The 11,185-nt window shown below is 61.4% G+C and overlaps 1 protein-coding gene across 1 annotated transcript in view; it reads left to right on the top strand.

Annotated features, from left to right (window-relative positions):
• Nucleotides 1–644: 644 nt before the first annotated feature.
• UNC13A (unc-13 homolog A) overlaps nucleotides 645–11,185 on the top strand; it is a 32,034-nt gene continuing 21,493 nt past the window's right edge. Inside the window, exons 1-13 of the mRNA XM_017738976.1 lie at nucleotides 645–858; nucleotides 1,185–1,284; nucleotides 1,516–1,633; nucleotides 1,812–1,935; nucleotides 2,109–2,182; nucleotides 2,262–2,316; nucleotides 3,035–3,070; nucleotides 3,602–3,812; nucleotides 4,270–4,395; nucleotides 5,806–6,417; nucleotides 8,012–8,105; nucleotides 9,075–9,118; nucleotides 10,198–10,276. Of these exons, the coding sequence (XP_017594465.1) occupies nucleotides 645–858; nucleotides 1,185–1,284; nucleotides 1,516–1,633; nucleotides 1,812–1,935; nucleotides 2,109–2,182; nucleotides 2,262–2,316; nucleotides 3,035–3,070; nucleotides 3,602–3,812; nucleotides 4,270–4,395; nucleotides 5,806–6,417; nucleotides 8,012–8,105; nucleotides 9,075–9,118; nucleotides 10,198–10,276 (1,887 nt within the window). The remainder of the gene's footprint in view (nucleotides 859–1,184; nucleotides 1,285–1,515; nucleotides 1,634–1,811; nucleotides 1,936–2,108; nucleotides 2,183–2,261; nucleotides 2,317–3,034; nucleotides 3,071–3,601; nucleotides 3,813–4,269; nucleotides 4,396–5,805; nucleotides 6,418–8,011; nucleotides 8,106–9,074; nucleotides 9,119–10,197; nucleotides 10,277–11,185) is intronic.

The raw sequence follows: 11,185 nt of genomic DNA, 5'->3' as shown, positions 1-11,185 counted from the left end.
CCCCCCCCCCCCCCCCCGCCATTGGCAGCGTCCCTCCCTGGCTGTGCTCAGCTCCTTGTGCCCCCCCCCTCCCCCACTGCAGCCAAAAGTTGGGGACCGACCCCTACCCGACTGGGTAAAGCTGGGGGGGGGACAGCCAGGACTGGGGGGGTTTTCCCCTGGAGCTGAGCAGGATCGGAGGGGCCCCTGCACACCCCAATGGGCAGGATGGGAACCAGCCCCACAGTGCCCCCGGGGGCAGACAGGGCTGCGGTGCAGTGGCAATGTTTTGGGGCCGTATAAGATTTTGAGGGGCTGTCTCCACCACCCCTGGGGCTGGTTTTGGGCAGGCCCCCGACCCACCAGGTTTCCTGTGGGAAATCCTGGTCAGTGGTTTGGGAGAGCCTTAACCCTGGTCCTGCTGGGCCAGTGCCACCCAACTGGGCCTGGAATGGGGGACAGGGCCCCCCAGACCACAGGTTTTCCCTCTGGATATGGATGGTAACATCATCTGTTTCTCCAAATAAATCCCAAATCAAAAGGGGGTTGGGGGGTGTAACATTCCTTCAACAGAGGAAGGCTGGTCATTTGGGGTTACAAGCTGTCCCAGAGTAGCAGGTTTTTTGGGGGAGCCTTTGCTCCCCTCTGATGCCCACCTCCATCTCATGTCTGATCCACCACCCTCATTTGGCATTGGGGATCCCAACACTTTTCCCACCTGGCAGCTGGGGGGGGGTGTGGGGGGCAGCCAGGACTGGGGTCTTCCCACCCCCTTGACACCCTGGTGGGGATCCCCAACCTTCCCCCAGGGTCTCAGCCTGTTTCTCTTCTCTCCCCTTGTCCCCACAGTTAAAAAGGCCAAGTATGATGGGCCCCAAGGTAAGTGAGACCCCACCTGCCTGCCCACCTGAGGGGAGAGGGTGGGCGGCTCTTGGGCTGGTCGGATGTGGTGGGATCAGGGGAAGGGCTGGGGACGGGGGGCGAGGGGACCCTTAGCTCTGGAGGCATCATTTGGCAAGCTGGGAGGACACACACAGAGATGGGGGTGCCCTGGACAGGCGCGGGGGGCTCACATCCTACCAGCCCTGGATGTAGGATCCGTCCTGGGGCTGGCGTGCTGAGGGAAGCGTGTGTGGGTGGCAGTGGGCAGTGGCGGGGGTTGGGGACACACTGGGGGTCACTTCACCCTCTGCTTGTTCCCACAGAGAAATTTAACACCTACGTGACCCTGAAGGTGCAAAATGTCAAGAGCACGACTATCGCGGTGCGGGGCAACCTGCCCTCCTGGGAGCAGGACTTCATGTTGTGAGTGTCCAGGGGTCCCCTTGAGCTCCCCCATCCCTGCTGCTCCCCTCACCCCCATAAATAACACAGGGAGCCCCCCACTGCCCTGACCCCGGGTCTGGGGGGCTCACCTGAGTCCTGGGCCCGAGGGGACAGGTAGAAGCTGGGGTGGTCCCGGAGGGCTGCTGAGAAGGGGTAACCTAGGGGGGGTTAACTTCATGGGGGATGACCTGATACCTTTCCTGTCCCCAGTGAGATCAATCGGCTGGACCTGGGCCTGACTGTGGAGGTGTGGAACAAGGGGCTCATCTGGGACACCATGGTGGGCACGGTGTGGATCCCCCTCCGGACCATCCGGCAGTCCAATGAGGTAGGGAGCCGGGCCAAACACACTCCCTGCTGCACGACCCCCTGCTGCCACCCCCAGCTGTCCTTTGGGCCAAGCAGAGCTTTCCCCGTTCTGCCTGAGGCCAGACTCTGTGTGCTGGGGTTGTGGGGCCAGGAAAGGGGGGTCTGGGAGCTCTCCTCACTCCATTTCCACCCCACAGGAGGGCCCTGGGGAATGGCTCACGCTCGACTCCCAGGTCATCATGACCGACAACGAGATTTCGGGCACCAAGGATCCGACTTTCCACCGCATCCTCCTTGACACCCGCTTTGAGCTGCCGCTGGGTGGGTACCCCATCCCTGGCCCCCAGGCCCGGCCCGTGTCCTTCCTTGCCCTCAGCCCCAAGGATGCTCATGAGCCTTGGAGCTGGGGCTGAGGGTCTGATACTGTGGCCCCAAAAGCTCGAGGGCTGTTTTGGGCGAGGTCTGTGCACCAGCTGGGGTCTTTGCCCTCGCAGATATCCCTGAGGAGGAGGCCAGGTACTGGGCCAAGAAGCTGGAGCAGCTCAATGCGATGCGGGACCAGGATGATGTGAGTGCAGCCAGGCCTTGGGTGAGGGGGCAGGGGCAGTGCTGCCAGCAGGAGCCCTCACCAGCCCCTCTCTCCCCAGTATGCCTTCCAGGAGGAGCAGGAAAAGCCTCTGCCCGTGCATGGCTCGCAGTGCTGTAAGTGCTGCCCTGTCCCTGCCCCGCTGTGGGACCCCCACACCCTCCTTTCTCCCCAATCCCACAATGAGGAATTTTAAGGGGTGGGCTCCACATCTGCTTTGGGGCATTGGACCCCACCCTAAGTGGGGCTCAGCTTCACCCCATACCCTGTCCCCATCCCCACTCCTGTTGTCCTTCCCGTGTTTGCTGGCGTTCCTTTGCTGTCTCCCTGCTCTGCAGTGGGTGAGCCTTCCTTTGGGTGGAGGGAGCAGGGCATGGGAGCAGTGGGGCTGGTAAGGATGGTCCCCCCGCAGCGAGGGGCAGCAGGCTGGTGATTGGGGGCTGCTGGATGGGAGCCCTGCAGAGGCATTTGGGGTGGCAGCTCAGTTTGTCCCAACCCGTGCCTCAGTTTCCCCTTCTGTAACCACCCCAGGGCCATGCATGGTTCAGTGCCCCTGTGCCCAGCCCCAGGCCCTGTCCCCTGTCAGTGCCACCATGCCTGGCTGTAGCATTGTCCTCAGCCAGGGTCAGTGACACCATGCCCACCCCAGGCACGGTCTCCAGTCCTGGTTGGTGTCACCATGTTCAGGCCCAGGCACTGTCCCAGTGCCAGTGTGCCCCATCCTGGATGCTGTCCCCAGGGCAGTGTCCCCAACCCAGTGTGCCCTCTGGGGAGATGCTGGCTCCTCCCAACCAGCTGCCTCCATCTTTATTATCTCTGCCCCTTTCTTTGTAGGCAACTGGAATTATTTTGGCTGGGGAGAACAGCAGAGTAAGTATCCTGCCCACTCGTCTCTTCCCAGCCTGGGGGTCCCCAGCACATCCCTCTTTGCCTGGCCCAGGGCTCAGGGGACCTGGAGCTCAGGTCTAGCCTGTGGCCTTGTGCCATGACTCTGTACTGGGTGAGGACAGTGTCACCAGGTGCCCTGTCCTGGGCAGGGCTGTCCCCATGGGCTGGTGGGGACATGGCACCATGGGGCTCTGTGCCCTTGGGGTGTCCCAGTGGCAATGAGCAGCTCGGGCTTTGCCTCTGTGGTGGAACATTGATGGGGCAGAGGGAGGGTCCCTGCCCCCGTCCTCTTCCCCCTTCTGTATGTCCCAAATTCCCCCTCTGCCTTCCCCTCATCCCTCCAAACCCTTCCTGCGCTGTGAACACGTCAGCTCCCCCCTCACCCTGCCCTGGGCCCACCTCCCCAGCACGGTCCCACAGTGGTGAGGACACAGTGGTGGCATTAAAGGGTCTGTGCAGCGTGGGGGGAAGATTTGGGCCATCCCCTGCCCCACTCACTGTGGCCCCTTGCAGACGATGACCCCGACAGTACCGTGGACGACCGGGACAGTGACTACCGCAGCGAGACCAGCAACAGCATCCCCCCACCCTACTACACCACGTCCCAGCCCAACGCCTCCGTGCACCAGTACCCCATGAGGCACCAGCAGCAGAGCTCCCGCGACTCCTACACTGACTCCATGCAGAGCTACGAGATGGACTACTCGGACCAGGCTCCCATCAGGTAGTGTGGCCACAGCCAGCTCACCCTGGGACCTGCTCTCTCAACCCCCCTCGCAGGTGACAGAGGCCAGCAGGTCCCCAGGGTGACACCAGGGATGGCGCTCCCGGTGCTGTGGGTGACAGAGGGAAGGATGCTGAGGTGAGGAAGAGTGGGGTGGTGCTAGCCCCAGCCAAACCTTTCCTTCTCACTAGGAAGTTTTCAAACTCTTTTGGGTCACTGCCCTCCTCTGTCCTCAGTGGGTTTGGGGCCCCCCACCCCTGGCTGGTCCTGCTGGGAGCTGGACAGTGGGGTGTGGGCTGGCTGGGGACACAGACATGGCAGAGCCCAGGCCAAAGTGCCAGCCCCATCCAGTGGACAGAGCCTCCCTGCCAGCGTCCCCACGGCAGCAGGGGGTGGCGGGTGGCGGCGGTGTGGCACCTGGGAGCTCGCTGACCATGTTCCTCTCCTCCCCTGGCAGACGCTATGGTAGCGTAGACTCTGCCGCAAACGGACGCAGCGACGCTGAGTCCGGTTCTGAGTCGAGCAGGCGGACCAGCCGCCAGCCTTCCCTTGAGAGCAGGCGGTCCCTAGACCTATCGGATAGGTGGGTCGCTACCTGTGCCGTGTGCCGTGTGCCGTCGCAGAGTGCTGTGGTCGGTCCTTGCAGCCATGGTGAGGCCAACACCAGTCCTGGCAAGGGCGGCCTTGTGCCACGCTCCCCGCCCCGGATCGGCCTGCTACAGGGACAGCATTGGGATGCTCCAGGTGTCCCCCCAGCCCTGTGGTGTTCCTTCTTGCTGCTGCACCCCACTTCATGGGGTGACATCCCAGCATCCTGGTCCCACTTGCTGGCACTGCGACTGTCTGGCAGCACTGCTGCTCGTTCCTTGTCGTGCCAGCAGGTGTGGGACTGGGCCCTTGGGGACTCAAATGCCACCCCCTGTTCCTGGTCACCTGCCAGGGTGTGCCTGTCTGGGCAAAAGCCTCATGCAGTGATTTGGGATCCTGCAATGTGCCAAGGGCCCCTCTCCCAGCTCTGGCCAGGATCAGGATGGGGAGGTGTGGGGTTTCCAGGTGTGAGCTGTGTCTCCTGTATCCCTGTGCCCCAAATGCTCCTTCCTAAGGTACCTGGATAATGCCAGTACCCCTCCCAGCTGGGACTAGCTTGAGCCATCCCCCAGCACTCTCTTCCCTGCCGTGTCCCCTGGCTTCCCACAGCCTGGCTCAGCCACTCTGGGCTCTGCCCATCCCAGCCCCTCCTCTTTGTCCCCTCACACACCCCCTGAGCCCTGGCTGCCAGTGCTGGAGACGTGGTGTCGGCCTCTTCCTCGGCATGTCCCTGTCCTGTCTGCATGTCTGCTTCTGTCAGCCTGTCCCCACGGAGCCATGGGGCTGCCCTGTCCCTGGCAGCCTCCCGGGGCACAGGGCCCCTGTGGGCCCCCCAGTGCAGGCAGCTGTGAGAGGAGGGGCCTGGAAGAGCTGGGGGGCACATGGGGTGGGGGAAGGGGTCTGGCCTGGCAGGAAGAGTGGAGAGGGGAGCCTCGGGTAGGGATGGTGTTAAGAGGAGTGAGGGGGGTGAGGGGGTGTCCTGGGGTGGGGGTGCCTGGGAGGGCTGCAGGGAGCACTGAGACGTCAGGGTAGAGGTTGGGTGACAGATCTGTGTGTCGGGGGCAGGACAGGGTGTCTGGCAGCAGCAGGAGGCAGGATCTGGCTGGGGGTGCTGCTGCCCCCACCCCTGGCTGGGGTGAGCCTAGGGGACAGACCCTGTCACCCCCATCCCCACTCTCAGCCCAGGCGCAGGCAGGGAGGTCAGACCCTGCAAGTGCACCTGCTTGAGGGGCTGCTTCCAGCCCAAGGATTCTCCTGGTTCTGTGCCTTCGGCTCCCAGGATGAGGAGCCCAGTGCTCCCGATGGGAGCTGCACATCCTCCTGCCCCTGGTGCGGGGCCCTGGGGCTCTGCCTGGGGTGACACGGACCCACGGGAGCCCTGTCCTTGTGTCCCCTCGCCCCTCAGCCCCACAGGGAGCAGCCGCTACGCCTCGTCGGCCGAGCTGAGCCAGGGCAGCTCCCAGCTGAGCGAGGACTTCGAGAATGAGAGCCTGAGGGACTCGGAGCTGGACGAGAGGGACGGGGACTCCTACCACTCCTGCCACAGCTCCGTCAGCTACCGCAAGGACTCGCCACGCTGGGAGGAGGAGGATGATGATGATCTCTACCTGGAGGAGGAGGAGGAAGAGTTCATTGAGGACTACAGCGAGACTGAGGAAGGCTACCCCAAGGAGGAGGAACTGGAGGAGGAGGAGGAGGAGGAACTGCGGGAGCAGGACACCTATGAACCCCCTGAGCATGAAACATACCCACCACCACAGAAACCCCTGCCACAGCAGCAGCAGCAGCAACAGGTCCCGCAGCAGCAACAGCAGCAGCAGCAGCCACCCCAGCTGGTCCCACAGCAGAAGCCTCAGCAACAGGAAAAGAAGGAGGAGAGGAAAGAGGAGAGGAAGGAGGAGAAGGACATCTCTGCCCCCCAGGAAGCCCCTGAGGCCCTCCAGGCCCAGCGGGCAGAGGAGGAAGTTCCCATGCAAGAGGCAGCCCCGGAGACTGAGCCCCCAAAACCAGCTGAGAGGTAGGAGGGGGGAGCTGGGCTGTGGTGTCCCTGGGATGGCACTGTGCCTGGAGGCACTGAGGATGCTCTGGAGGTGGCTCAGGGATGGTGCTGGTGCTTGGCGCAGGACCAGGGACCTTCTGTCATGTCTGGAGCTTTGCCAGGTGCCTGAGCCATGGGGGAAGCCCACCTTGTGCTACCCAGGCAAGAGCCAGCACCCTGGGCACTGCCCTGGCCCAGCCACCCCCTGTGCTAAGCATGGCTAAAGCTGCTGGGGCTCCAGGGCTGCAGGTTCGTAACCTGGGACGAACCTGGGGCTGGGGGAATGGGGTCTCGGGGCTGTGATTCCTCTCCTCTGGCACAGGCTCTTGGCACCCTGGGTGGAGCTTGGTCAGAGGAGGAGATTTCCTTCATGGGAGTCAATCCTCTCCCTAGGCCTGGAAAAAGCTCATCCATGGCCTCCTGTGCTGTACAGGTGAATTAATTGGTGGTCAGGTTCCTGGTGCAGCATGGGAATGATTCCTATCTTGGGGACAGAGGATTCAAATATCATTATTGACCATTTCCATTTTCAGTGAGTGTCACTCCTCTGTGCAGAGGTGAACTGTGATGGGCTCTTTCAGCCTTTTGTTTAGTTTAAATTACAGACCAGGAATGGGGAATCTCTAATTTAAAACAGTGTGTAATGAGTTGTTTTTAAAAGAAATGGATATTTAAGCCCAAGACCTGGCAGGAGCCTCAGGTCATGTCTGCCTGCAGTGTCCACTGGGCAGGGGGCTCAGGGGGTCCTGTGCTAGGATTTGGGGACCGTGGACTAGTGCTGGGGACTGTGGATTGTGCTGGGAACCCCAGCTTGTGTTGGGACCCTCAGATTAGCACTAAGGGCCTCAGATTAGCACTGATGACCCCAGAGTAGCACTGGGGACTGTGGATTAGTGCTGGGAACCACAGGTTAATGCTGGGGATCCCTGGTTAGCACTGAGGATCCCAGATTAGCAGACAAAGCCCCCCAGGTTTGGGCAGGTTCACCTCCTGAGCACCCCATGGCCTCTTCCTAGCGTGGTTCTGGGCTCCTCTCTCCAGTGTCACATCACACCAGGCTCTCCAGGAGACTGGTATGTTTGGAGGATTTCTTTTCTTTTCCTCCATGTCTTGATTTTGTAGGAGAGGGGAAAAAAACCCACAACATCCAGCATATCCAGGCAGAGTTTTCCCTGGGCTTGGAACCACCGGCGTGTTGGGTGCTCTTTGCCCCAGGAAGTGGCCAGAGGATGTTGTGCTGGGGAGGTGGGGGGCAAGGGATGTTTAATTCACACGCTTGTGTCACCAACTGTCCCCTGGGTGTCACTTGAGTGCCCAGGGCAGGGTCTCCTGAGGGTGGGGAAGCTTCTGGCTTCTCCCTGGCATCCTGCCCTGATTGTGCTGCCCTTTGCAGCGGGACCTGCTGCCTTTTCAGGTCCTTCCTAGTACCAAGAGGGGGTTTTGCCATGGCCACGCTGTCTCAAGGCCCATCAGGATCCCCAAATTACAGCCTCAGGCCTGCTGGGGGTGTGGGGGCTGCTCCCCCCTCCCTGGTGCCATGCTGGGAGGTGACAGGGGGTGTGTGTGCTTGCAGGGAGCCAGCAGAAGAGGAGGTGCAGGACCCCAAAGCACGAGCCAAAGCCAACTGGCTGAGAGCCTTCAACAAGGTCTGCATGCAGCTGCAGGAGGTGAGGACCCCCTGGCCACCGCTGCGGCCCCGGGCTGGGGGCACGGCCCCTTTCCACACCTGGGCAGCTTCCAGGGACATCCACGGACCTGGGGGTACCAACAGTGGTGGCCCACAACCCCATTCCCACCAAGTGGGACATCCTGGAGGGGCCGGGAGTGCTGAGGACCCCCCGTGTGTGCTGCATGCGTGTGCTGGTGCGAGCCCCCCGCCCTCTCCCCTCTGTTGAGTTGACAATATTTTGTTTTGTTTTTAGACTCCATCCTCCATCTTTTCTTTTTGTTTTGGCTCTGGATTCGCTCCCCGGGGTCTCGATCCCCCTCCCCACCGCTTCTCTTTTCAGTTGTCCACCACCATGGCCCTTGCACCCGCGTCTCCCCTTCCTGCAGGGAAGGGATGTAGGCTGCCTGCAGGTAAGCATGTCCACCTGGCACCTCCCAGCCAAATGTGTGCCTTCCCTGTGTGTGTGTGTGTGTGTGCAGGGATTGCCCATGAAGGAGGGGCAATGGTCTCTCTCCGCCCTTCTCCTCCAAAATAATCCCCTCCCTGCAGGGGAGGTGGCACTGCTGGATGATCCCTGGACACACACCCTCTTCCATGTGCTCTGGCTTTTCCCTGCTCTTCTTTCCAACTGCTGTGGGTCCCTGAGGACCTGCTGAGCCTGTATGATGCTTCTCCAATCCCACAAGCCCTGAATTTTCGCACAGTGTAACCATCCCCCTGCTTTGCCAGCCTCAGCCCCTCCGCTGAAGCCCACCCACTGCTCACCCAGCTCGGCCTCCTGAAGATATTTATTCCCAGTGCCAGCTCTTTGCTGGGAAGAGCCCCCTTGGTTTTGGAACACACTTTTCTCTGCCCACCCTGCTCATCCTTCCATGCTCCTGCGGTGCTGTGAGCACTCACTGCCCTGGGGGGCTGTCCCCATGCTGGTGGCTCCTGCTGTGCCCTGACACTGTCCCTTGTTTTCCAGGCCCGCGGGGAAGGTGATGAAAAATCCCTGTGGTTCAAAGGCGGGTGAGTACAAGGGGAAGCTGGGTACACTCTGCCCCCCGGGATCTCAGCCCCCTCCTCATTAGGATGTGATTAATGAGCTCAGCAGTGAGCTTGTGTGGGGAAGGGTTGCTGAGCTGTGGGCAGGCAGGGAGGCCAGATTTTTGGAGCTGAATTTTAGGGCTGGTCAGTGCTTTTGGAGCAGCCAGCAGACATGACATTGCTCTGTGACCCCAAGAGCTGCTGCCAAGGGGGAGAGCGAGGAGGTGAGTTGGGATGGGGATGAGGTGGGGTGGCAACTCCTGCTTCCCTCATGGAGCGGTGTCATGGGCAATCCTGAACGTCTCACCTGGACAGGCTGGAGGTCTCAGTCCTGTCTTGCCCTTGCAGACATGCCCTCTGCCATGGACCTGGGCAGAACCTGGTAGGTTGCCTGAGAACCCCCAGATCACTCCAGGGATTTCTTCCCGACAGGGCTGTGAGGTGCTGTTCCTGCCTTGGGTTCCCTTGCAGCAGGACTCGAGGCTCACCTGCTCAGTGTTCCCCTTTGGGGTCCCAGAGGGAACCCCAGCTCCCCAGCCTCACGCTGCAAAGCCAAAGCTGACTAAGCCAACTGGGCAGCTTTTCTCCTGGGTTTCACTGTCACGCTTCACGTGGGGAAAAATCACAGTTTTTGCCAAAATCCCCTTCCCCCTCAGTTTTTAATCCAGTGATCCCTGCCCTGGCTGGGCTGGTGGTGGGGATGGGGATCCCATGGGTGGGTCCCAGACCACGCAGGGGTTGCTTTGCAGTCATATTCACCAAGTCCTAGATATTGAGAAGAAATCCTTTCCTGTCAGGGTGGGGAGGCCCTGGCACAGGGTGTCCAGAGCAGCTGTGGCTGCCCCTCGATCCCTGGAACTGTCCAAGGCCAGGTTGGCAACCTGATCTAGTGGAAGGTGTCCCTGCCCATGGCAGGGCATGGAATGAGATGGGCTTTAAGGTCCCTTCCAACCCAAACCATTCCGTGATTCTACAAAGCGCTGAGTGACCACGGGGCAACAACAGGGGGCCCCTTCCTGCCTCAGTTCCCCCTTCCCCGCTGACTCTCCTCTCTCTTGCAGGCCTGGTGGCGGGCTGATCATTATAGACAGCATGCCGGACATTCGCAAGCGAAAGCCCATCCCCCTAGTTAGCGATTTGGTGAGGTTCCCCCCAAGGCACCCCCCCACAGCTGCCGGCTTCGCTCCCGCTGCGCCCCACCGGACTGCGCCGCCCGTGCCCCGCTCCCCAGCTGCCTCTAACATGGCTTGTGTTCTCTGTTTTCTTTCCTGTGGCCTGGCTGGGCCTTCCCCGCGGCAGGGGGGCGGCTGTAAGGTTTCTGCGCTGCATTAACAGCATGCCCGACATTAAGCCTGGACGCAAATCTCTCCCTCTAGTCAGCGATCTGGTGAGCGCGGTGCGAGGGGTTAAAGAGACAGCGCCCTTGGGGGCTGCCGGCCAGCCCTCGAGCCCCCAGCCCTGCCAAAGGGGGGCGGGGGGATCCCACGCTGCTCTGGGGGGCTCCTGGCCCTCCTTGCAGTGGGGAGCTGGGCTCTCCCTTACCCGAGGGTGCTTCTCTTTAACGGAGCTCTGGTCCCTACCCCAAGCATCAGCCTAAGGTTTCCCACGGCTGCATCTGGTTTCCCATTTTTTTACTGGTGCCGTGTCCCTGGTCCCTTCCTGTCCCAGCTGCCATAGGTCCCTGCAGCTTGGACCACGCTGGTGCTGGATAGACAGATCCCCATACCAGGGGAGGGCTGGCAATGGCTTTTCCAAGTTGCCCAGACCCTGTGCTCCTGTCCCCACTGTCCCAGTCTATGGGGTTGGAGACCCCCAGTGTATGGGCCCCCCATGATGGGGTCCCCTCCAGCCCCTGGGCTCTGTTGCACAGGGTCACTCTGCTGGTCCCCTCCCACCCCTGATGATAAGAGACAGCAATTTTGGAAACCAGACACCTTTTGCCCTCAGAATCAGGTGTCCTTCTCCTCCTTCCCCCTCTCTTCACACCTTGTCAGCTCCACTGTGTGCCCTCCCTGGGGTGCCACCCTCCTGTTCCCAACCTGCCTCCCA

This window comes from Corvus brachyrhynchos, unplaced genomic scaffold (assembly GCF_000691975.1).
Source record: "Corvus brachyrhynchos isolate BGI_N302 unplaced genomic scaffold, ASM69197v1 scaffold130, whole genome shotgun sequence".
NCBI lineage: Eukaryota > Metazoa > Chordata > Aves > Passeriformes > Corvidae > Corvus > Corvus brachyrhynchos.
Note: the sequence above shows the minus strand (reverse complement) of the source record. Positions and strands in the feature narration are given on the sequence as shown.